This window comes from Ovis canadensis, chromosome 9 (assembly GCF_042477335.2).
Source record: "Ovis canadensis isolate MfBH-ARS-UI-01 breed Bighorn chromosome 9, ARS-UI_OviCan_v2, whole genome shotgun sequence".
Taxonomy (NCBI): Eukaryota; Metazoa; Chordata; class Mammalia; order Artiodactyla; family Bovidae; genus Ovis; species Ovis canadensis.
Window position 1 is genome coordinate 33,664,969 of NC_091253.1, and position 25,176 is coordinate 33,690,144.

The 25,176-nt window shown below is 43.7% G+C and overlaps 1 protein-coding gene across 3 annotated transcripts in view; it reads left to right on the forward strand.

Annotated features, from left to right (window-relative positions):
- ASAP1 (ArfGAP with SH3 domain, ankyrin repeat and PH domain 1) overlaps positions 1-25,176 on the forward strand; it is a 334,855-nt gene that overhangs the window by 189,672 nt on the left and 120,007 nt on the right. For all 3 annotated transcript variants that reach the window (XM_069600954.1, XM_069600955.1, XM_069600956.1), the window contains exon 4: positions 5,236-5,308. In XM_069600954.1, coding sequence (XP_069457055.1) covers positions 5,236-5,308 — 73 coding nt within the window. The remainder of the gene's footprint in view (positions 1-5,235; positions 5,309-25,176) is intronic.

The following is a 25,176-nucleotide window of genomic DNA, read 5'->3' on the forward strand; positions in this document are numbered from 1 at the left end:
AGCTTCCGCTCAGCTGGACGCCAGAACTGGGAAGTCGGCCATGAAGAGGTTCCACAGGGCCCACATCCATAGTGCTTTCCTTCTCCCGGTGGAGGGAGAGAAATTCCTTACAGGTCACGACCGGGACCATTTCAGGGATGTGTAGCGCTGTTGAGTATCCAGTGTGAAGTGTATGAGAGAGTGAATGGTGGGGGAGAACAGATAAGCTGCTTTAGGTGATCATAGAAGGTCTCCTGGAGGAAGGAGCTTTTTTCTTCTTTTTTTTAATTTGGCTGTGCCAGGTCTTAGTTGCGGCATGTGACATCTAGTTCCCTGACCAGGGATGGAACCCAGTCCCCTACATAGGGAGCATGCAGTCTTAGCCACTGGACCACTAGGGAGGTCACAGGAGGGGCTGGTAACCTGAGGCCTGGGTAAACAGAACCCTCACCTGAAGAGCTCAGGGAGGAGAGTTCTAGACAGACAGATCAGCCAGTACAAATGCCCTAAATGGAGGGGAACAGGCATGGCTGGATTCCTGTGCATCTTCAAGAGCATCTGTTGTGACCCAGGGATGTGGCTTGGCCCAGAGGGCTATGAAAGGCTCCATGTCCTACCCCAAATAACCCCTTGATTCTTACAGAATTCTTTTTCATTCTCATATCCAGTTTGTAGACTCCTGAACCCTCAGGTTGCCAGCTTCTGTGGTGTGGTTTCTCCAACAGCCTCTCGCTAGTTTGCGCAGCCTGTGCCTTGTCTGTGTGTTCAGATGCCCACACTTGTTAGGACTGTACATGAAATAAGATGTCTCCATATAAAGATGAGAGTACTTTCTGAGGTTAATGCCCCTGCTCTTCGGTAATGCAGAGAAGGCGAAGTTGCTGTCTTGCAGAATTCTTAGATGGGGAAGGTGTTATTGCATCATTAGAGATCAGCCTGTTCTGGATTCCTGCCTTGGCTCATTCATCCTTCTCCTCTCTCCCTCCCTCCTTCTCTCACAAACACATAGGCCTTTTCTAGTGATTCACCTTCAGATGCATACTTGGAACACAGGCACGAATTTTAACATACTTTTAATGGGTTGAGAGAGAGGACAGTTGTGAAGCCCATTCATCTGCCACCTTTCTCTCCACTTTATTTAGTTTTACACACAGGACATTTTAAAAGATGTCACTGCCGAGTGTTGCTTGTCTGGCGGTCGAGGGGATGGCGCTCTCTAGCACATTCAGACATGTGTTATTTCTGGAGGGAGCCTTGTTTGATTGAAGGACAGCGTTCCCTAGCTCTCTTCAACACGGAGCTCTTAAAAGTGCATTTTACTTGGCTGCCTTTTGCCAGTGGCCAAATAGGAGAGTGTAAAAAGAGAAGTGTCACCTAGATGTAATGGTGGCTGTGGATGTCATTAATAACCTTTAAAAGTAAGTACGTGAACTTTACATCCTATTAGTTTATAGACAGGTTGGTAAGAATCCAACATAAATTTCTGAGACTTTCCCTCCTGCAGAAAGGAAGCAGATAACTGGCCTCATAAAATGTTACGGCTGAAATCTTCCCCAGCCCTTTGCTTATTGGGAGTCATTAACTCTGTGCGTGGACATTAAAGTCCACTCATTAATTTCTCTATGAGTAGAATCATTCGTCAGTGGTTATCACTCCCCAAAGCTAAGCAAATAGTGTATTTTCTTCCGGAAGGACATCCTTTGTTCTTTCTCTAAAGTTATTAAAAAATCAGAAGAAACACGAGCATGCCATCTACAGTGGGATTTTAGGTGGCTTGTTTGAAAAAGCATCAGCTGCTTTTTCTTTTACCTGATATGTGACACCTGCCAAGCTGTTTGACTTCTCCAAAATAAAGCAGCAGTTTTCATCTGGAAAAAAAGATGGCAGTAATAATGGATATAAAGGCTTCCCTGGAGCCACAGGAGACTTGGGTTCTATCCTTGGGTCAGGAAGATCCCCTGGAGGACAGCTTGGCATCCACGCCAGCATTCTTGCCTGCAAAATCCCATGGTTGGAGGGGCCTGGTGGGCTACAGTCCTGAGGGTTGCAAAGAGTCAGACACGACTGAAGCAGCCTAGCAGGCATGCTCAATATGTATGTAAAAAAATAAACGGTAGCTGCTATTAGGATTATTTTTTAAAATATCCTCACCACAAAAGCAGTTCATCAAAGGATAAACCCTTTGGATCCCATCTCTTAAAATGAGTGCTTATTTGCACTTATTTTCACTAATGTCTTCCCTTCCCACTCTTACCAGTAACCTAACTGTCTTAAGTCAGATTTGCCTCTGCACACTGGTGGACATTCCCCACTCAAGATGAGACTGCTTTCAGTTTCAGTTCCTCAGGGATATCATTGGAATACAGTCCTGGTAGTGATTAGGGGGTGGCGCTTCACTGTGAAGACCTGGATTCAAATCCCTACTCTGCCACCTGGGCAAGTTCCACTTTCTAAGCTCTGTTGACCCATCTATAAAATGAGTCCAGTACTAGCACTTACCTCAGAGGGTTTTTGTAAGAATTGAGGGGAAGAATCTGTGTAAACCTCAGCTCCCTATGTGACTAAACATTTATTAAAATGTTAGTTATTTTCCCTTTTTAAAGTACAAACCTCAGATCTTTGAAATAACTCAAGCTTTGTCTCTTCTCTGCAACTACGTCGTGAAATATGGTTTCTTAAGTGTGATGTGCGGTGTCCCTGGTGTTAGATGAGATGGTTCGAGGTAGTAAATAGGTGAGCATTTTGTGTAGTTAGAGGTACTATGTCATTTTTAGGGTATCTTCTGGTAATGATGAATGATCCAGCTCTTTACAACGTCCATTTATTTTTTTGAAAAGAAGATGTGAATGGGGGAAAAAAGGGGGGGAATGGACCTGAAGAAAAACATTGATTTAAAAAGAATACAAAAAAGGGAGTACAGGTGGGATGTGGTTGTGACAAAGTTGTGGAGGTGGGAAGTAAGTGATGGGTGTGGCAGAAATAGCCTTTGACCTGCAGTCTTATTTTTATCCCAGTATCCCGTTAGATTTGGGATTCAAGAGCCATTTGTGTGAAATGTGACCTTTAGCACTTTGTGACTCTGTGACTTAGAGCAAGTTAATATTTTCCTCCCTTCTTAAAAATATTTAGTGATGGCCTATCACATTTCCTTATCTGAAAAATACAGATACTGCTTTCTTTTTTGTTGAAGATGCAACTCAGAGAGTCTTATCTGCTGGGTGTGTCTTCTCCACCAAGCTTACATCTGGGTAGTAAGTCCTCGGTCTAGTCAAGACTATGGTTTTTCCAGTGGTCATGTAAGGATGTGAGAGTTGGACTGTGAAGAAGGCTGAGTGCCGAAGAATTGATGCTTTTGAACTGTGGTGTTGGAGAAGACTCTTGAGAGTCCCTTGGACTGCAAGGAGATCCAACCAGTCCATTCTGAAGGAGATCAACCCTGGGATTTCTTTGGAAGGAATGATGCTAACGCTGAAACTCCAGTAATTTGGCCACCTCATGTGAAGAGTTGACTCATTGGAAAAGACTTTGATGCTGGGAGGGATTGGGGGCAAGAGGAGAAGGGGACGACAGAGGATGAGATGGCTGGATGGCATCACTGACTCGATGGACATGAATCTGAGTGAACCCCCGGAGTTGGTGATGGACAGGGAGGCCTGGCATGCTGCGATTCATGGGGTCGCAAAGAGTCGGACACGACTGAGCAACTGAACTGAACTGAAACTTCAGTTCTTGTGTTACCTAGGACTCGTGGTTGCAAGTGACAGCCTCAGGTTCAGCTGGCTGAGGACTGAAGGGAGTCCTCAGTCTGCAGGAAGGCTAGCAGTGACACAGCCTTGAGGACAGCTGGACACAAGGACTGCCTCCTCTGCCTCTTGTTTCTGGTGCTTGTCTCTATTAGCATCATCCTGTCTGGCCAGATTCTTCTACCACAAAAGCCGTGGCAGCCCCCAGGCATGCATCATCAGAAAGGGGCTGAATGTTACAATCCCTGTTCCCAAGCCCAGAAATCCTAGGCAGGACTGAGGCTGGCATTCACCATGTTCACCCAGAGAGCAGGAGCCAGAGGAAGGCAGCAGGGTCCCTTGAACCCCACGTTCAGAGCGGCAGGAAAACCTGTCTTGCAGAAAGGGAATAGTAGGTGCCTGCTGCCGTCACCGGGCGCCTTCCTGCAGTGAGGAAGGTCCTGTTCTCTGTGGGCCTCCATTCACTCATCTGGTGTCTTGAGGTTTAGCCGATGTAATAGGCGTGAGTGCACATTTAATGTTCTTAAACTATAAAAATGAGTTTATGACGATGGCTGCTGTTGCTCCTGCCCTCCACATGTTCACATAACCATCCAGGGGTTCCCAGCCTGTGAATGGATCCTAGACCCTTGGGAGAGCAGAGAGGGGCTTGAAGTTGTTCTAAGAACTTTAAGTCAGCATGCATAAGAGTGTTATCTTATACTGACTTGCTTTTGAAGTATAATACGCACGTAGAAAAGAGTGCACATCCTACGTGCACGGTGTGATGAATTTTCAAATGAAACACAATTGTGTATCCAGCACTTGGGTTAAGAATCAGGAGTGACAGTCCCCCAGTATACCCCACCCCCACCCCCCTCCGTAATACAGGCAGATGGCTGGAAATGTGTTCATTCATCACCTAAGAAATCATGTGTAAGCATTACCAGCATCATGGTAGCATTTTCCATGTTGTGCTTTTTAATAAGTGGAATATTTGAAATATCAGCCTTAGGTCATCAAAAAAATTTTTAACGCTGAAAATAATCCTCAAGTTAAAAGTTTGAGAAGCACTTTGGGGCCACTCTTATTTATTACACCCCCTTAAATGTTTTCTTTCTGGCTGAAGTTACCATTTGATGGTGTGCTTTATCCTCTGGGAACATGTCACATGTTTGCCTTTTTCCCTTCCCAAGTTATAAGCTTTCCAAGTGAAGGAATCAAATCTTAAGATTTATTAGGTGTCTTCTATTTTCTTTCCTATGCATAACTTTGCACAGTTACCAACTGACTACCACGTTATCCACTTCGCCCAATGTTGAGCCTTATGGAATAACTGCATTTATCTCAAAACTACTCAAATCCTGGGCAAATCATGTCTCTGAAATGGTTCGCCATTAGATAAATGTGCCAGTTTGCTGTTGCTGCAGTGCTTAGCACAACAAATTCGGTTATGAATGAGTTTTTCTTTTTCTTTTCTTTTTTAAACTTACCAAGTTTTCCAACATTGTCTCTCCCCGTTTTTCTCTTTTAGGCTCTAGACCAAGATAGAACAGCCTTACAGAAAGTTAAGAAGTCTGTAAAAGCAATATATAATTCCGGTCAAGGTAAGTACTTACCAACACGGCCAGCACCAATCATATATATTTATAGATATAGTCTTGGACTTCCCTGATGGCCCAGAGGGTAAAGGGTCCACTTGCAATGCAGGAGACCCAAGGTTTTCTGTTATTTGTCAGGTGCTAAGTTTATGAAAGACTTTCTACAAATGGAAAACCAAGTAAGTCAAAGAAATTCAGTTCTTCTGTCAGTCCAAGCCTGTTACTGGTTCCCAAGAAAAAATAAGAAGAAACATTAATTGCAGTGGTAAGTTGCTTCAGTCATGTCCAACTCTTTGCGACCCTATGCACTGTAGTCCACCAGGCTCCTCTGTCCAGGGGATTCTCCAGGCAAGGATATTGCAGTGGGCTGCCATGCCCTCCTCTGGGGATCCTCCTGACCCAGGAATAGAACCCATGTCTCTTATGTCTCCTGCATTGGCAGGCAGGTTCTTTACCACTAGCGCCACCTGGGAAGCCCATTAATTGCAGTAGGTTTTATTATACATTGAAAAACTTAGTAACGTTATAGGTAATTTTGCCACAAGTGACATGTAAAATCTCTTTGTGTGGTTGGTCAGGCTGTAATTCACTTAAACGAGGATCTTTTCCATCTGAAGCGTACTTGTACACATTTGAAAATTAACATTGGTGACAGGCTTCCCAGGTGGCTCAGTGGTAAAGAATCCATCTGCAATGCAGGAGATTCGGACCCCACCCCTGGGTTGGGAAGATCCCCTGGAAAAGGAAATGGCAGCCCCCTCCAGTATTCTTGCCTGGGAAATCCCATGGGCAGAGAAGCCTGGTGGGCTGCACAATCCATGGGGTCACAAAAGAGTCAGACACGAATTAGTGACTGAACACCACCACCACCACCAGTTGCTGACAGACGTGGGGTGAAAGTTAGAGGGGATGTGGGGTACAAGGCTAAGTGGACACGTGGACACAGCCTGCCACAACCTGCTTTGCTTGTGGCTCAGGGCAGGCCAGGTAACCTGTGTCAGCAAATGGGCTTCCCTTGTGGCTCAGCTGGTAAAGAATCCACCTGCAGTGCGGGAGAGTTGGGTTCGATCCCTGGGTTCGGAAGAGTCCCTGGAGAAAGGAAAGGCTACCCAATCTAGTATCCTTGCTTGTAAAATCTCATGGACGCGGGGGGGGGGCCCAGTGGGCTGCAGTCCATGGGGTCGCAAAGAATTGTTGTCAGTGGATAAGAAGAAACAAACCGAATGAAGATAAACAGTAGGTGTCCACCTGAAACAGTAGGTTCCGGCGCCCCCCGGGGAGAGAGGCTTGGAAACAGGAAAGGGGTTTCCAGGTCTGTGACTCACAACTTTTGTTATTGGTACTGCAGTCATCAGCTGACTTTCCCAGAGGTCATGTCTCTAAGAAGTCAGTTGTCTGTTACAGAAGAGAACACCTGGGAGGGGAAGGCAGCAGGGTGTTTGGACAGGGCAGGGCTCCGAGGTCCGGTGGGGGTGGGTTTGCATCCTTGCTCTAACCCTGACCGGCCTCCAGGTGCTCCACTTTTTGAACTTCTGTCATCTTCTCTATAAAGTGGGGATGGTGCTGTTACAGGACTGTTGAAGGGGTTTAAGTAGTTCACATCTGTAAAAGGTCTGCCACTTCCTGGGAGTTTAGTTAAGTATGATACATTCATATTTTATTCACTTTATATTTTATTTCAGTTTATGCTCCCTATTTTGGTAAAATCATGGGACTGAAAGGAACGTGGAACAAGGCAGAGCTCAGCCCTCAGATACTTCCTGGTCCTCAACTTATCAGAGCTGAGAATCAGTCACTTGTCACCCTTAAAGCCCCAAGCCTAGGGCACTCTATAATCCTAATTAACAGATTTTGTACCCTGGTTCTTTGAGACCCGTCTCTAATTTCTTTATGTCCAATAAAACACTAACTTCTAATTAAAGTAGATGAATGCTGTTTGTCCAGTTATCTAGTGACCAAGTGGTACTTTAAGTCTTGGCCTAGATTATACACATAATTTGTAACTTATCTCTTAGCTTGCATCTAATGAACTCCCATGAGGTGGTAGGCCGTTTACAGATACTAGCTCTTTTGTGGAGGATGGGATAAATTACTAGCAGGTTGCCCAAGGGGCTTCTGAGGTGCTGGCATTCCCCTGTTTCTTGATTTGGAGTGTATTATTGGGTTGGCCAATAAGGTCATTTGGGTTTTTCGATCAAATCCATAGTTAAGTCTACTTTTTGATAATTCATGAAATGCTCACTTAGGATATATGTACTTTTCTATATGTATGTGTGTGTGTTATGCTTTATATACAAGTAGGTTCATTGATGCATTGACTATGATTAGATAAAACAAAATAAATGGAGGTTTGTTGGACAGTATCATATCTATTGAATATATAATAGAATATGAGACAAACTTTATAAAAAAAAAATCTTAGGTGTAACGTAGGTCTAAGTTTGAATTATAGCTTTATTCCTGTTTGTCAAAGTCAAGTAAATTATTTAACTGCTGTGAGTTTTAAATTACCTCACCATAACATGAGAAAATAACGTCTAATTTACAGAGTCTAATACGGACAAAATGAAGGAATATTTAAGGTCCCTAACATACTGTCTGCCATGTAGTGCCTGGCTAATACACAATAGGTGAGGGAAAATGACTAATAGGTCAGTAGCGTGGATGCCTTCTCTGTATTAATTCAGCCTTTCTACCAGTAATGTGGAACCACTCTGATTTTATAACGAATGTAATGAGCCATTGTCTGCCTCAGGAATGCATGTCAGTTCTCCGTAATGTTAACGGCTTACGCTGTGACTCATAAAGGGAGACTTCTGATTTACATAGCTGAGGTGTGCCATGTCAGTTCTTTGCTGGGGGCTCCTTGCCAGTCTTTCCTTTCCAAGAGTCCTTACTCAAGACACATCGCCTCGTTTTGCACAGTGACCACACCATTCAGCAGCTCACATAGCGGCTCTTGTGCTTGGTCCCAGCCGTCCTGGTCATGGCAGTGGGAGAGATTGTCCTGCGTGTGCGGAAGGTGTGGGGTTGCAGGGTGAGTGCAGAGTCTGGCCCGGTCTCCGCTGCCCAGTGATGCTCTCCTGTGGGTGAGACCACAGCCCGCGGAACTTTGAGTCCTGTCACCTGGATTCCGGGCTCTCATATGTCTTCTGCCCTGGCTAATAGAAGAGCTCCTGGTCACACTTAACTTTTTCAGTTTAAATTAAAATTCAGTTCAGGCCCTCAGTGTCAGTAGCCACACTGAGTCCGCAGTAGTCACGTGTGACAAGCAGCTACAATATGTGCAGAGACAAGACGCCTCCATCATCCCCAGAAGATCATAGCTCACACGGTAGGGTAACTGTCGCTCAGTCTTTCAAGCGTTAGACTGGTGAGTGTCATTCCTGCCTTTTCATTAAAATCATCTGAAGAAGGGTTTCCCCCTAGTGGCTCAGTGGTAAAGACTCCTCCTGCCAATACAGGAGACCCTGGTTCCATCCCTGGTCTGGGAATATCCCACATGCCGCAGGGCAGCTAAGCCCATGCGCCACAACTCCTGAGCCTACGTGCTGCAACTTATGTCCTAGAAGCCATGCTCTGCAACAAGAGAAGCCGCCTCAATGAGAAGCTGGCACATTGCAGCTGGGGAGTAGCCCACGCTTGCCAAGACTGGAAAAGCCCTTGTGCAGCATCAAACACCCAGCGCATCCAAAAATAAATAATTTTTTAAAAGATCACCTAAACAACTCTTTTAAAACACAACAGCAGAGATTCCCATAGGTCCACCCTCCAAGAGTTGTTCCACAGTAGGGGCCAAGTATTGGGCTTACAGCAGTATTACTCCCCAGATGACTAAATACAACTGGAATTGAGAATGGCATCGGTGGCCTGGGAACTCCTTGTTAGCGGGCCGGTATTGTGTCTTTCATGTTTGTATTTTGTGAATTTGCCAGCAGAGTTTATTAGCTTATCAAATATTTATTGGGCCCCTATTATATGCTACTGTTTGGGATGTTGGATATACTAGATAAATCAGACAGAATCTCTGCCTTGATGATAATTTGACAGTCCGGTGGGAGAGAGAGAGATGTTAATATCAGATCCTCAAGCTGGAAAGTACTTAGAAACTGGCAAGTACTTAGAAACTGGCAAGTACTAAAGGAGAGCTTGCAGGATACAAAAAGGAAACCAGATGTCATTCGAAGAGGGTGGGTGGGGAATACCTCTGGAGCATGCACTGGGTGCTCACGCCATACTAAGTGAAGCCCACCAAGCCTTTGAGGCAGGTCTCATATTATCTCCTCCTTATAGATGATGGAGCTGAATTGTGAAGGGGCACACCGTCTTGTCCAGGAGGCCACAACTGGCAAGGACTGGGAGGGGAGCCTGGCTGACTCCAGCTTGGCTGTTTGTAGCTACTGTATGCATGTCGTCGACCTGATACTTGGCAGGAGCTCAACAAGCACGGGATGAATTGCTGCTTATCAGCCGGATGGGTCCCCAGGAAATGCTCTGTCAGTGGCCATTAAATATTCACTGGTCGTGAATATTCATGAATGAATCCATCAAATGGAACCTCACAGCAGTGTAACCCATGGGGTGACTTTGGTGCCTCTCATATAGGGGCCACAATAGCAGTTATCATCATCCCTGTGGCCTAGAAATGTGGGGATAAAGTCAGATCTTACCCACTGCAGGGGCCTGATAGGGTTTCTGCAGTCACCAATGATTACAGCATATTTAGGGTTTTGTTTTTTTTTTATCAGCTTATGTGGGCAGCCCTGTGACATTTAATTCTTAAAAAACAACGAGATGAGTAAAACAGTGATGTTGCACATCTTCCCATGAGCCATACTCAGTGGAATCCAGGCCGTTCCTGTCCAAGGGCTTCTGGTCTCTTCCAGAGAAGCCACAAGAGGCTGAGCCCTGATGTCTGTTTCCCAGTGTGTTTTCATAATTTTCTTGGTTTCTCACAGTGCTTAAGTGACACAAAACCCATCTGATGTTCTTCGGAACTTTAAGAAGCATTTCTGTATTTCTGGTTTGAGAGTACTTAACCACCCACCTCCCCAAAACGATTTGAAAGATGGTTGAGAATGGTGAAAAGACTTACTCTATGAGGGTATCTATTATTTTTTGCATGTAAGCTTTATCAGTATTAACTATAAATTAATGAGAGATCTTTTACTGGAAAAACAAATCATCTCCCTTTAAGCAGTTTAGTTTGAAATGGCTTTAGGAATTTGTCTCTCTCTCTTACTTGTCCCTGCTGTATATGAGGAGATTTTGAAAAACAAAAAACTGAATTCTGCAAACTACTTGGATCAAGGGGAAAATTTCCAAGCCGTTCAATTCTTCTATATTGGTTCTAAGTTTTGAAGTCTTAACAGTGTTGAACTGTGAAATACATTGTCATTAAGAAAGTTTTACCTGGTGAGTGTGTTCTTTCCCTCTCTCTCCCACTAATAAATGTTTAAAATAGCTGATGTTTTCTTGAACATTGTAGAGGTTTTGAAGGATGTTGCAGTTCTTTGGGGTTTTTTTTCTTTCAAAAGATAGAGTCTGATTCTCTTTGCTTTGAACATACGCCAGACTTAGAACTCTCCTCTATTGAAGAGAGTATCATAGAAGTGATACCATGTGATTTCCAAGGCCAGTTCATAAAAGAGACAGCTTCCACCTAGGTCCCCCACCTCTTATTTTGTTTTGGAGGAAACCAGCTGCCATGCTGTGAGGACACTCAAGCAGCCCTGAGGCCTTTTTTCCCCACCAAAAATGCCACTGAAGCACATTGGCTAGCCCCAAACCTTCAGGTGACCGCAGCTCTGACCGACATCCTGCTCTTGGTCTTTGAGTGCGACCTGAGGTCAGAAGAGTTGCAGTGGGGCTGACAGTCACAGGATTTCTGCCCCTTTGAGCACCGGCATGTGTGTGCACGTGGTGGGTCCAGTGTAAGCCAGTGTGTCTCTAAAGAAAGGAGAGCTTACTACATCTCATGCTGCTGGAGACGAAAGTGGTACGCTGTGCTTGTATAAAGTGGAAGAGTCATGTGGTTCACTGTGAGCGTGGGTGTACCAAATTTGTTTTACTGTCACATGACTTAGTTGAGTTGAATTGGTTCTTTTTTTTTTTTTTTAACAGATGTGTTATTTAAACACACACACATGTACACTTCTCCTTGGCAGGAAAAACCCAGGATATTCCTGCTACTAGGTCTTTTTCTGTGATTAAAAAATAATGAATCACAAATCAAAATGTGTGTTTTATTGTTATATAGTGGCTTCCTTAAAATTCATGCCAAGATATATTTGGAGTACATTTTAGCTTATTAGTAACACATGGTATCCTAGAAATCTCTAACATCGTTAGTCTGAAAATTCGAGTTCTCAAATCCTTTTATTTTAGCAAATAAAAAAGTGACAGTGGTATGTCATTTTATTACAAGCATATGATAGGGAAGTATTATTTCTGAAATAGAGCTGGATGGTCATGAATAGTTCTCAGCTTTTTTCAGTCAGGAAAGGAAACACTGCTTTCTTATTGCTTCCTATTTTATTTCCCCTTTCATTTTCAGTTACATAGTGAGTGGTTTTACAAGAACATTTGTGTTTTTTAAAACAAAATTAAAATGTGATGTTCACCCCAGATTTTCATTTTGATAATTTATGTTTTAAGAAATAGCTTGTCATATATGAGGAAATCTAAGATTTTAAAGGTAAAGTGCTAAATTCATCAGTGGATAGGAAGTAAATCTTTATATCCAAGTAATTTCCAACTTCATTTCAGCTGTTTTTTTTTAGTTAACATTTTCTCAAATTTAAAGTTATAGTGTGAAGTTAACTGTAAGTAGAGTCGATAATTAAGTTTAGAGTATTAATTGTAATGATATTTTTAATCCTGTGGTTTTCTGTGGGGAGAAAGTTTTCTTAGGAATCAGTTCAGGTCAATCACTCAGTCGTGTCCGACTCTTTGCAACCCCATGAATCACAGCACACCAGGCCTCCCTGTCCATCACCAACTCCCAGAGTTCACTCAGACTCACGTCCATTGAGTCCGTGATGCCATCCAACCATCTCATCCTCTGTCGTCCCCTTCTCCTCCTGCCCCTAATCCCTCCCAGCATCAGGGTCTTTTCTAATGAGTCACCTCTTCGCATGGGGTGGCCAAAGCACTGGAGTTTCAGCTTCAGCATCACTCCCTCCAAAGAAATCCCAGGGCTGATCTTCAGAATGGACTGGTTGGATCTTGCAGTCCAAGGGACTCTCAAGAGTCTTCTCCAACACCACAGTTTAAGAATAGATAGAGATAAAAATAGATTAGAATTTAAATGGAAAGAATGTCAAGAGTTATACAGAGAACATAGTCTGTGTTTAGAATATTTTCTCCTTTTTGCCGTTTTCCAAATTGGTGGCTGATAATCTGATTTAAAAAATTTTTTTGAGTGAAAGTGAAGTCTCTCAGTCGTGTCCGACTCTTTGCGACCCCATGGATTGTAGCCTACCAGGCTTCTCAGTCCCTGGGATTTTCCAGGCAAGAGTGCTAGAGTGGGTTGCTATTGCCTTCTCCAGGGGATCTTCCCAACCCGGGGATCGAACCCAGGTCTCCCACATTGTAGGCAGACGCTTTACCCTCTGAGCCACCAGGGAATGAAAGTAAACCTATAAATAAACAAAACTAGGCCCTCAGGAATAGAAGACCCTAGACAGAAAAACTGCAAATAGCTCTTGATGGTAGTTGTAGTGATTTGAGCAAAGTTTAAACAAATTATTTTGGACCTTCAAGGCATTTTGAATTCTTGTGAGTCCATCATTACTTCTTCGTTTAAAACAATATTTTATTGTTATTTATTTATTTGGCTGCACGAGGGATCTTTTAATTGCGGCATGTGAGATCTAGTTCCCTGACCAGGGATCGAACCCAGGACCCCTAGTTGGGAATGCGGTATCTTACCAGGGAGGTCCCCCATCATTACTCCTTAAAAAATGAAAGCAAAATAATGGATTCCTTCAGAATGATCAAGGAAGCAGGCTTTTCTAAAAGGGAGTACAATTATCTGGTCTAGAGTATTATTGCTCAAATTATGTAGGGATAAAACCAGAGGAGTTTTTTTAAGCTGCCTTTAGAAAATTGAAGTCTCTTTCCAGAATAACCTTACACCTCGAGGCTCTTTGGGAACTGACAGTTTTTTTATTCAAGCCATTGGCTCAAACACTCTTGTTACTTGAAATCAGAAGCTATCTGGGGTATGTATGTGTATGCACTTCCTCCATTTTGCTGATCTGGAATGAGTGGTCTTAACTTTAAAATGAGTTAATATTTTATAATGTTTGCTTACGACTTATGGGAGCATGCTTCATGAAAAATTAACTCATGTTAAGTGAAATTGGGAACACTTACTCTATAACCTATAGTTCCGGTTTTTTGAAAAGCCTTGAGATGAACAAGAAAAACATTCCGTTAAAGGTGACTATTAAAAAATGTTTCTGTACCTTCGTGGTCCAAGTTTGATAAAAGTGATAAATTATAACTGCCATTTATTGAGTCCCTGCTACAGGCCAGGTGCCTGTTGTCGCTTAATCATCTCAACAGTCCTGCATGAAAGACATTGTCATCCCCGATTTAGGGGTGAAGGGACCTGGTTTAAATTACTGGCATAGCCAGTAAGTTTAAATTTAAACCTGGCTTAAATTACTCACACAGCTTGTCAGTAGCTACAAGTCTTGAAACTTAGTTCTTTATCATCCCAAAGCTGCCGAGGCAGAATTGCCAAAACTATTAGCTGTCAGAGGTGAATGACTGCCGACCCAGGATAGCGCACTGAGGATTCATTCAGTGGGGTGCAGAACTCATGGGCACGCCATCCTGGGGTGCCTCACCTGTAGAGACAGGGAGACAAGAAAAAGAAGCAGTAATCCTGTAACTTGGAAGTGCTAGATGGGTCACTTAAAACGGAGAGCAGTTTTATTCCTTCAAGCTAGAGCTGGAATTGAGGATTACCCACAAAGTATTCCCCAATTTCACTCCTATTACTACTGTGTCCTTTGTAATTAGCCTAATTGGTACATGAACAACAAGGCACTTAGACCAGTATATTGGTATATTCTCTTACATAGATTAAACATGCCTCCTGCACACCATCATTAAAGTACTGTGGGTTAGTTCAGACAGGTTTGGGATCAAATACTGATTTAGCCTCTGATTGTTGGTGAGAAATCTGTGCACAGAGAACACTTTAAGCAATTGGGTCTTCATTTCTGTAAAAGGGAATAATAATTTCTGCCTCACTGGACTGTCGTGAAGAATAACACATATGATTCAGAACCGGTGGTGATGGTGTTGATTGCCTTCATCCTTATCAACTCGAGGCTTATAGCCGAGGGAAAGTCTGAGCAAACCTAGTTTGTCATTCTAGATCTGCGACCGTGGAGATGTGTCCAAGACCCTTCACCTCGCCCTCCACCCCATTTTAGTCCTCAGTTTTCTTATTCTGAAAACAGGGCATTAATGCCTACTTTGTGAAAATTGGGAAATACATATATAAACTACTTAGTGTTGATGCTGGGACATAGTGCATGTTAGTTGCTCAGTCAAGTCCAACTCTTCGCGATCCCACGGACTGTAGCCCGCCAGGCTCCTCTGTCCATAGGATTTTCCAGACAAGAATACTGGAGTGGCTTGCCATTCTCCAGGGGATCTTCCCGACCCAGGGATTGAACCCAGGTCTCCTGCATTGCAGGCAGATTCTTTACCCTGTGAGCCACCAGGGAAGCCCGGGACATAATAATCAGTGATAATTATTATAATTGCAGTTAATTGCAAAAAAAATTAAAGCTTTGAAAACTTTTAGCCTGTATGTCTTCAAATTGTTTATTTATTCTTATGTTCTCTTATCTTTCTGGGATTCCAGTTACTTTAATGTTAGACATCGTCCCCACAGGTCATCAACACTCAGCTTGTCCAGGTTAGGTCTTTATAATTCTCGTGCTTCAGTTCGGATAATGTCTGCTTACCTGTCTTCAAGGTGACTGCTTCTGTCTTCCGCAGCGTCTGGTCTGCTAATAATCTCGCCCAATGAATTTTTTTATTTGAATATTTTAGTTTTTAGTTCTTGGATTTCCATTTAGTCCTTCTTTAGAATTTTTATCTCCTCTGTAATTCTTCATCTTCTCACCCATTTTATCCGACTTTTCCTATACATTCTTGAAGGTATTTGTAATATTTACTTATTTTTGGTTGTGCGGGGTCTTCATTGCTACGTCTGGGCCCTCGCTAGTTGTGGTGAGTGGCGGTTACCCTTGGTTGCAGCGCACGGGCGTCTCAATGCGGCGACTTCCCTTGTTGTGGAGCACAGGCTCTGTGCGTGGGCTTCAGTAGTCATAGCGCACAGGCTCAGTAGCTGTGGTTCACAGCGTCTGGAGCACAGGCTCAGTAGTTGCGGTGCGCAGGCTTAGCTGCGCTATGGCCTGTACAGTCTTCCTGGACCAGGGGTCGGACCTGTGTCCCCTGCACTGGCAGGTGGATTTTTATCCACTGCACCAGCAGGGAGGTCCTGTACTATTTATTTTTGAACTTATTTCATACTAAACCAACATCCAGGTTGTCTGTGGTTCTGCTTCTCTTGACTTTGTTGACTTTTAGCTGCTTATCCTCTGTTTCTTTGCATGTCCGGTAGTTTCTGTTTGCAAAGTAGACATAGTGAAGTACATGTTGCAGAGGCTCTGGATAGTTACCTTTCTAAGAAGTGTGTTTATTTTAGTTCACAGTGGAATTGCTGGTGATCACCATCACCTTGACTCAACAGGTATGAGTTTGAGCAAACTCTGGGAGATGGTGAGAGACAGGGAAGCCTGGTGTGCTACAGTCCATGGGGTCACAAAAGTCAGACACGGCTTAGCAACTGAACAACAGCCATCACCCTGACCCTGTGAAAAGCTTTTTTAGGGTGAGTTTGTTTTAGTTTTGCTCATGGTCCTAGGATGCAGCTCTTCGTCCTGCTACATGGTCCGCACTCCAAAGGTACAGTCCTCTGGGCCTTCAGCCCACAGTGCTTACCATGCCCTGCTAACTTTGTGGGACTTGAATTCCATACCTTACTCAGTCTAGGGAAACTTGCTGGCTGAAACCTGCTCAGCTCTCAGATGTTGTCCTCCACAGGGCTTCTTGAAGTATCAGTCGTACATGTGCAGTGCAGCGTCAGCCAAGGATTTGAAGGGAGGGTATACACAGACATGCGGGCTCTCCTTTCTCTGACTTCCTCCTTTATATGATCCCCACCCCGCCTCCCCCCGCCCCGCCACTCAATATCCAGCTGCTAACGCAATCCTGAATTCTGACCTCTGACACCTTAGCTCAGTAAAATGCACTTTCTGCAGAAGTTCTGTTCTTGCCCAGCATGAACTGAGGTCTGTCCTCAGGAGAAAAGCCAGTAACAGATGGTCTTTCCCAGAGCAGTTCCCTTCCTCAAAGGGTGGCATCCCTGCCTCTTTCTTCATGCCTTTGTGTACTTTGCAGTGACTTCAAACGGTTGTTATTTTTATATTTTGTCCATCGTTGATCGTTGTTAATGAAAGGAGCATTAGCCTGGCAAAAGTCACTCTGTCACGTTAGCAACTGCAGGCCTTTAATTATTAGAATCATATATGAGAAGGTTTCCCTGCTGGCCCAGTGGTGGAGAGTCCACCTGCCAGTGCAGGAGACACACGTTCAATCCCAATCCGGGAGGATCCCACAAGCCGTGGAACAACTGAGCACGTGCCCCACAGCTATTAAGCCTGTGGCTCCAGAGCCCAGGAGCTGCAGCTGCTGAAGCCCATGAGCGTGGGGCCACAAGAGAGGCCTCCCTGAGAGGCCTGCGCCTGCAACTCGAGAGTAGAGCCTGCTCGCCACAACCAGAGAAAAGCCCAGCAGCAGCAAAGATCCAGCATAGCCAAAAAAATTTTTTTAATATATATGACTAATTCATTTATTAAGCCCTTATTGAACTAGAGCTAGAAAGAATTGCCAGAACACTCTTGGCTCACAGACGGTTACTATGTTTTAAGGCAATAAGACTTAAATCAATAAATAATAAATGCCAGTGTATGACAAGTGACTTGAGAGGTGTACTTTCAACTGAGGTTAGTGGAGTTGAAAGTTGGCATTTCATTTGTTCAGTCAGAACTACTAAGTATCAGCGAGATGAGTGAGTAATAGGACGAACAGGATAAGTAGTGATGTCTGCTCTCTTAAACTTAGTTTATTGTAAAGTAAAATATATTTATCTACAGTCACACTTGATTTGAGGTTAGATTTTAAAGTCTGCCTGGATGGAAAGTAACCCATGAAGTCAAAGCAAGCCTTGAATATGCTTGGATGGCCTATAAAGTACACTTGAAATAGAACTCCTGTGTTTTTACGTAGCATTGGCAGTCCTTTAAGAGCCCTGGTATTTAAAGACACATGGTCTTTAAGCCAGTCACCCTTAGCCCAGGGAGAGAGGCCCTCTGCCAGCAGGTGGAGAGCAGGTTGGCGTGTCTTCCTGCCCCAGGGACATGCGCTCATTGAGTGGAATGGGGGCTCGCTCACTCTCTTATCTCTGTCTCTCTTTCTTGTTCTTTCACATCTGCTAAGTTAAATCTCATCAGTTAAAGACACAGATACATAACCCCATTTGTGATTTTCTGTCCTTTTCACTGACCCTTCTCACTATTTAAATATTCAGGTCAGTAGCTATCTAGCTATAGATTTTTTTTTTAACTTTTTGTTTTATATTGGAATATAGCCGGTTAACAATGTTGTGATAGTTTCAGGTGGACAGCAGAAGGACTCAGCCGTACACATACATGCATCCATTCTCTGCGCCCCGCCCCCCACCCAACTCCCCTCCCATCCAGGCTGCCGCATAACACTGAGCAGAGTTCCCTGTGCTCTACAGTAGGTCCTTGTTGATCATCCAGTTTAAATAGAGCTGTGCATACATGTGGATCCCAAACTCCATGACTGTCCCCTCGCCCTGTTCTCCCCCACCCCTCACCCCCTTACCCAGTAACCCTAAATTAGTTCTCTGTGATTCTGTTTCTGTTTTGTGAATAAGGTTGTTAGTGTCATTTCCACATGTAAGGGGTGTCACGTGGTATCTCTCCTTCTCTGTCTGACTTACTTCACTCAGCAGGACCATCTCTAGGTCTGTAGTTCTTTTCTCAGGACCGCCTTTCTCCTTTGAACAGCCCTTGCTGACCACTGCAGCTAAGATTCTGTAGCCTGCCTGTACCTTCCTGCTTGTTTCAAACTGCATTCGACCATGCTCTTGGATGGTTTATATCTCATCAAATTCGGATTGTTTTTCTCCTGTATGAAGATGTTTCACTTCTCTGGAGGAAAGCCAGGGTCTCTGGGTTTGTTTCTGTGTATGTTTCTTTCCCCAGGTGTGCTTAAACCCTCTCTTTTTTATACACGCTCTCCCGATCACCTGGCGTATCACACGTGAAGCAGCTCCATCGCGGTTCTTCACGTTATACACCATCGTAAGGCAGCCATGCTCTGTGATAACCTCCAGAAAGCAGTCGGCCGTGTGTTGAATGCCATGTGTGGTTTGGGAGCAGACAAGAATCCTAAAGTGTCTGTTCCCAGGACTGGAGGGACTTTCCAGTTGAGTCTTTAGCCTGGAAAGATAACTTCACATTGATTTTTCTGATCCTCTGTTTGAGTATGGAAATCAAGCAAGTTGCTATTGATCATGAAGTGTCTTTCACTGATAATCAGTCCCATGGGACAGAATGCTCAGGAGCTGTCTGAGGATGATTTTGTGAGGATGACATCGCTTGCATTCACTGGTGGCAGAATGGTATTCTTCCATGTCTCAGACAATTCATCTACCATACACGTTCTCTGCGTGGAGAATTGCAGGGGGCTGCTTCTTTGGAATGCCGGGGGCTGGCTTTTTTTTTTTTTTTTGAGTGACATTTTCTATTTGATTTTTTTCTCCCCATGTGGAAGTGTAATGTGGATTACCATGTTTGCTGTAGAAAATTCAAATTAGCTAACAGAAGAAAGTACTACTCAGCCTTGTTTCTTTTTACACTCCATTTTGTTTTGTGTATTCTCAGTCCCAGACAGCACAGTTGGGTGGTACCTAGCTGCAGTTCTACAGCCCTTCCTGCTCATCTGCCCTCAGGGTGATGTCTGTTACGTGAGTCCTGAGATGGAGAGATCTATCTGTCTGGCTGTATTGCTCCGGGGCTGCAGGCACAGTGACGAGTGGAAACAGTGGCCCCAGTGCAGAAGAGCTGGGATGTGCCCGGGCTAGCTGTAGCTGCACATTTCTTAGCAAATCCCTTCATTTCTCAGGACCTCATTTTATTATCTGTGAAACAGAGAAGATGATCCCTACCATGTCTGATTATGAGTTGAAAGTGAAAGTGTTAGTCACTCAGCTGTGTTCAATTCCTTGCAATCCCATGAACTGTTGCCCACCAGGCTCCTCTGCCCATGGGATTCTCCAGGCAAGAATACTGGAGTGGGTTGCCACGCCCTTCTTCAGGCGGTCTTCCCAACCCAGGGATCGAACCTGGGTCTCCTGCATTGAAGGCGGATTCTTTACCAACTGAACCACCAGGGAAGTGGTTATAAAGTGAGATTAAGATTCTTTTGCCACCTAGAATTCACAGTACCTACCCTAAGGGGAGCCCATGAGGGCCAGTAAGGAATGCCTTTCCCCAAAACCAGAGTCCAGGCTTCCCTGGTGGCTCGGTAGTAAAGAATCCACCTGCCAGTGCAGGAGACACAGGTTTGATCCCTGATCTGGGAAGATCCTATATGCCTTGGAGCAGCTGAACCCATGTGCCACAACTACTGAGCCTGTGCTCTAGAGTCTGGGAGCTGCAGCTGCTGAATCCCACATGCGCTAGAGCCCGTGCTCCTCAACAAAAGAAGCCACCACAGGGAGGGGCCTGCACCCATCAACTGGAGAGCAGCCCTGGCTTGCCACAGCCAGAGAAAAGCCTGCACCACAGCAAAGACCCAGCACAGCCAAAAAGTAAATTAAGTAACAATCAAGGAATCCAGCCTAGCCCTCTTGACCACTTTCGTGTGTGTGTGCTCACGTCCTCCCTTGAATGCACTGCACTCTGTCCTTGTCAAGGGCAAGAAGATTTGTCTTAGATTCTGCTAACATTTCCATAGAATGGGAAAGACTAGAGATCTCTTCAAGAAAATTAGAGATACCAAGGAACATTTCATGCAAAGATGGGCTCAATAAAGGACAGAAATGGTATGGACCTAACAGAAGCAGAAGATATTGAGAAGAGGTGGCAAGAATACACAGAAGAACTGTACAAAAAAGATGTTCACGACCCAGATAATCAAGATGGTGTGATCACTCACCTAGAGCCAGACATCCTGGAATGTGAAGTCAAGTGGGCCTTAGGAAGCATCACTACAAACAAAGCTAGCAGAGGTGATGGAATTCCAGTGAGGCTATTTCAACTCCTAAAAGATGATGCTGTGAAAGTGCTGCAGTCAGTATGCCAGCAAATTTGGAAAACTCAGCAGTGGCCACAGGACTGGAAAAGGTCAGTTTTCATTCCAGTCCCAAAGAAAGGCAATACCAAAGAATGCTCAAACTACCGCACAATTGCACGCATCTCACACACTGGTAAAGTAATGCTCAAAATTCTCCAAGCCAGGCTTCAGCAATACGTGAACTGTAACCTTCCAGATGTTCAAGCTGGTTTTAGAAAAGGCAGAGGAACCAGAGATCAAATTGCCAACATCCACTGAATCATCGAAAAAGCAAGAGAGTTCCAGAAAAAACATCTATTTCTGCTTTATTGACTATGCCAAAGCCTTTGACTGTGTGGATCACCACAAACTGTGGAAACTTCATCAAGAGATGGGAATACCAGACCACCTGACCTGCCTCTTGAGAAATCTGTATGCAAGTCAGGAAGCAACAGTTAAAACTGGACATGGAAGGACAGACTGGTTCCAAATAGGAAACGGAGTACGTCAAGGCTGTATATTGTCACCCTGCTTATATAACTTCTATGGAGAGTACATCATGAGAAATTCTGGGCTGTATGAAGCACAAGCTAGAATCAAGATTGCTGGGAGAAATATCAATAACCTCAGATAAGCAGATGACACCATGCTTATGGCAGAAAGTGAAGAAGAACTAAAGAGCCTCTTGATGAAAGTAAAAGAGGAAAATGAGAAAGTTTACTTAAAGCTTAACATTCAGAAAACGAAGATCATGGCATCCGGTCCCATCACTTCATGGCAAATAGATGGGGAAACAGTGGAAACTGGCTGGCTTTATTTTGGGGGGCTCCAAAATCACTGCAGATGGTGACTGCAGCCATGAAATTAAAAGACACTTATTCCTTGGAAGGAAAGTTATGACCAACCTAGACAGCATTTTAAAAAGCAGAGACATTACTTTGTCAACAAAGGTCCATCTAGTCAAGGCTATGGTTTTTCCAGTAGTCATGTATGGGTGTGAGAGTTGGACTATAAAGAAAGCTGAGCACTGACGATTTGATACTTTTGAACTGTGGTGTTGGAGAAGACTCTTGAGAGTCCCTTGGACTGCAGGGAGATCCAACCAGTCCATCCTAAAGGAGATCAGTCCTGGATGTTCATTGGAAGGACTGATGTTGAAGCTGAAATTCCAACATTTTGGCCACCTGATGCGAGGAGCTAACTCATTTGAAAAGACCCTGATGCTGGGAAAGATTGAGGGCAGGAGGAGAAGGGGACAACAGAGGATGAGATGGTTGGATGGCATCACCAAATCAATGTACATGAGTTTGGGTAAACTCCAGGAGTTGTTGTTGGACAGGGAGGCATGGTGTGCTGCAGTCCATGGGGTCTCAAAGAGAAGGACAAGACTGAGCAACTGAACTGAATATTTCCTCTGTGCTTCTGAAATTCTGAAATCATAGATCCCTTTATAATGTGACAAAAATGGGTCTTCTCCTGAATTTCTAAAAACTTTAAAAATTTTTTATGTATTTAATTGGAGTATGATTTGTTTACAATGATGTTTTAGTTTCTGCTGTACAACAGCGTGAATCAACTCTTAAGTACACATATATCCCCTCCCCCAGGAGCTTCCATCTCACCCCTCTCCCAACGCATCCCTCTTGGTCATCACAGAGCACAGAGCAGAAATTCCACATAATTTATTAGGCAGGAAGCTAAAGCTGGGAACCACTAAGGCCACAAGATGCACCCGAGGCCACAGACATAATGACCTAAGTAATCTTTGTATCTCAGTGTGGGTGCTTGATGCAGGTTTTTAGTGAAATATGAAACCATATTTTTTTAAGCCATATTTTTAAAGTTCATCTTTTTATGAGAAAACTTGGCTCCACTGGGTGATGGGCACTCCTGCTGTGGAAGACTTGAGTAGGAGAGGAATTTGCTCGTCTCCTTTTTAGGTTTTTCAGGGGCCAGATCTAAAATTACCTCAGGAGCCATCAGCAAACCAGGCCATGATGCGTATTTGATCTGGCAGTTAGGAAGCCTGAATAATGGAGCCAGAAGACAGAACATTTCTGCTTCTGCTATAATGGAGTGATGCTCAAGTGCCGTTTAAATGCTGAGTAATAGCCCCGTGGAACTCTGCGGGCATCTTTTCTCGGGGCTCCGTGAGTTAATGGGCCTGTCAGCACTGTGGAAATGGGAGTCTGCACGCTGCGTTTCCAGATAACACCCCTGGGGCTCGGGCAGATTCCTGCAGAAGCTCAGCTAGAACTTGGAAAGAACCGATCCAAATTCAAAATGACCTTGAAAAGGCAGCGAGATGACTCACTCAAAGTGGTATGGAAAAAGACAATTTACAAAAAAAAAAAAACAAAAAAACGTACACAGGGCTGTTCTGTCTCCAAGGATGTTACCTTTCATCTTAACCAGTGCAGAGAGTGGGAACAGATGGGGAAACGGAGGCCCAGGGACATGAAATAACTGCTCAGAATCAGGTGGATGTTGTATGTCAGAAAACACAGGCTCTTAAGTCCAGAACTCACCCCCCAGTCACATGGCATCTTATGAAATTAAAACAGGTTGTTTTCGGGGTCACAGGGTAGGTTTACTGGCTTCATGGATTGGTATGGCAAAAGAGATCTGAGCCCGTGTGATAATGAACGGGAGTGGAAGGCAGTGCTTTTAAACTTAGCATGCCTGATTCTAGACCAGAGACAGTGAGCTCTGGAGAGACCCAAGGCCCCCTGGTATTCGCTTTCTAACCCCTGGCTGCTTGATGGTGCCTTGGCAGTAGGCTGCTACCTCTTACCTGAAGCGTGCTTCATCCTAAATCAGCTTGTTAACTATATATTCTTTAGGTTGCTGCTCAGGTACCATCTCTTATGAAGCCTGATCTGCTCCATTCAAGTTCTGCCATGTGTTCATTTATCAGATATTGAAAGGGTACCTACAACCGGCTATGTTAAACAGTAATATATTTTCATACAACAGAAAGGAAATAAAATTAGAACTCTTCCTTGTGCCATATGAATGCATCCATTGCTGATGAATTGACTGTTTAAATATTAAAAAGAAAACCAAATTAAATACTAGAAGGTTTAGGACATACTTTAAATAATGTTAGAACCCTTCTTCCTGCTGTATGAACAAATAACATTGCACTGGATTAAAGACTTAGATGTTTAGAAAAAGTACTGAACATTAGAAGGGTTAAGGAGTAGAAGCAGCGCAGGAAACTCTGAAGTCTTCTGAGTGAAGCCTGATATATTTGGGACCTCCCTGGTGGTCCAGTGGCCAAGACTGCACTCCCCATGCAGGGTTACCGGATCCGGGAACTAGACCCCACTTGCTGCAACTAAGAGTTTGCATGCCTCAACTAAAGATCCCACGTGCCGCAATGAAGACCCGGTGCAATGAAATAAATATTTTTTGGAAACGGGTGTATTTGACTACATGAAATTTCAAAAGTTCATGGCCATGGGTACTACTGAAAAGTGAAAAGACAAATGGGAAAAAAATATCCGTGACAAGTATTACAAAAAATTGCCACCCCTTAGGCAAAACAGTCTTCTTTTCATAATAGATGTGAATTATGATAGGGTTTATTATAGATGATCACAATTAAAATAATTAAGATTTAATTGTATTGAATTTCTCAATCTTTATTCAGGAGGGAAAAAGCAAGTCATGGAGTCTTATGTAATACCACATTTATTTTTTAAGTGAATTAAGAAAGAGGAGAAAATCTATATGTGTGTATATATTTTTTATGTGTAAAAAAAGTTTATAGATTATTAACTTGGCTTGTTTCAAGGAGATGATTGAAGGAGAGGAAAGAAATAATAATTTTTATCTTTGTACATCTGTATAGTACTATATGGATTATATTTGTAATTTTAAAACCAAATGGAATTAATTTTGTGCAAGTATGATTTGTGCCACCAGGTATGTATAGTATAGTATAAAAGAATTTATTGCTTCCCCCTCTATGCCAGCACTATAATTTATGACATGTATTACATGGCCTTTTTTTTAAATTGTTGTTATAGTTCATTGTTTTTTCACCCCTGGCACATGGCCCATGCTGAGTCTTCTTTTGAAGGAAGAAAGAAGACTTGTTCCAGGAGAATTCACTATAGACACTGAGCATTTTACTGAACACTAACTTGTACATCAGTCTCAGCGCTGGGAACTGGTTGCATAACAACAGATTATACAAGGCTAGGAGCCTGGGTGTTGCAAGAGATTGAGAAGGAATGACACTTGCTTGGGAGATCACCGTTGCATTTGATCTTGAAAGAGGCAGGCTAGGCCTGGAACTGTGATGAAGTTTGGTGGACTGGGAACTTGGGCTAGGTTGTGTAACTATAGTACAATAATACCTCTACTCAAACTGTCCTCCTGAAGATTTTTTCTAATATCATAAGGAT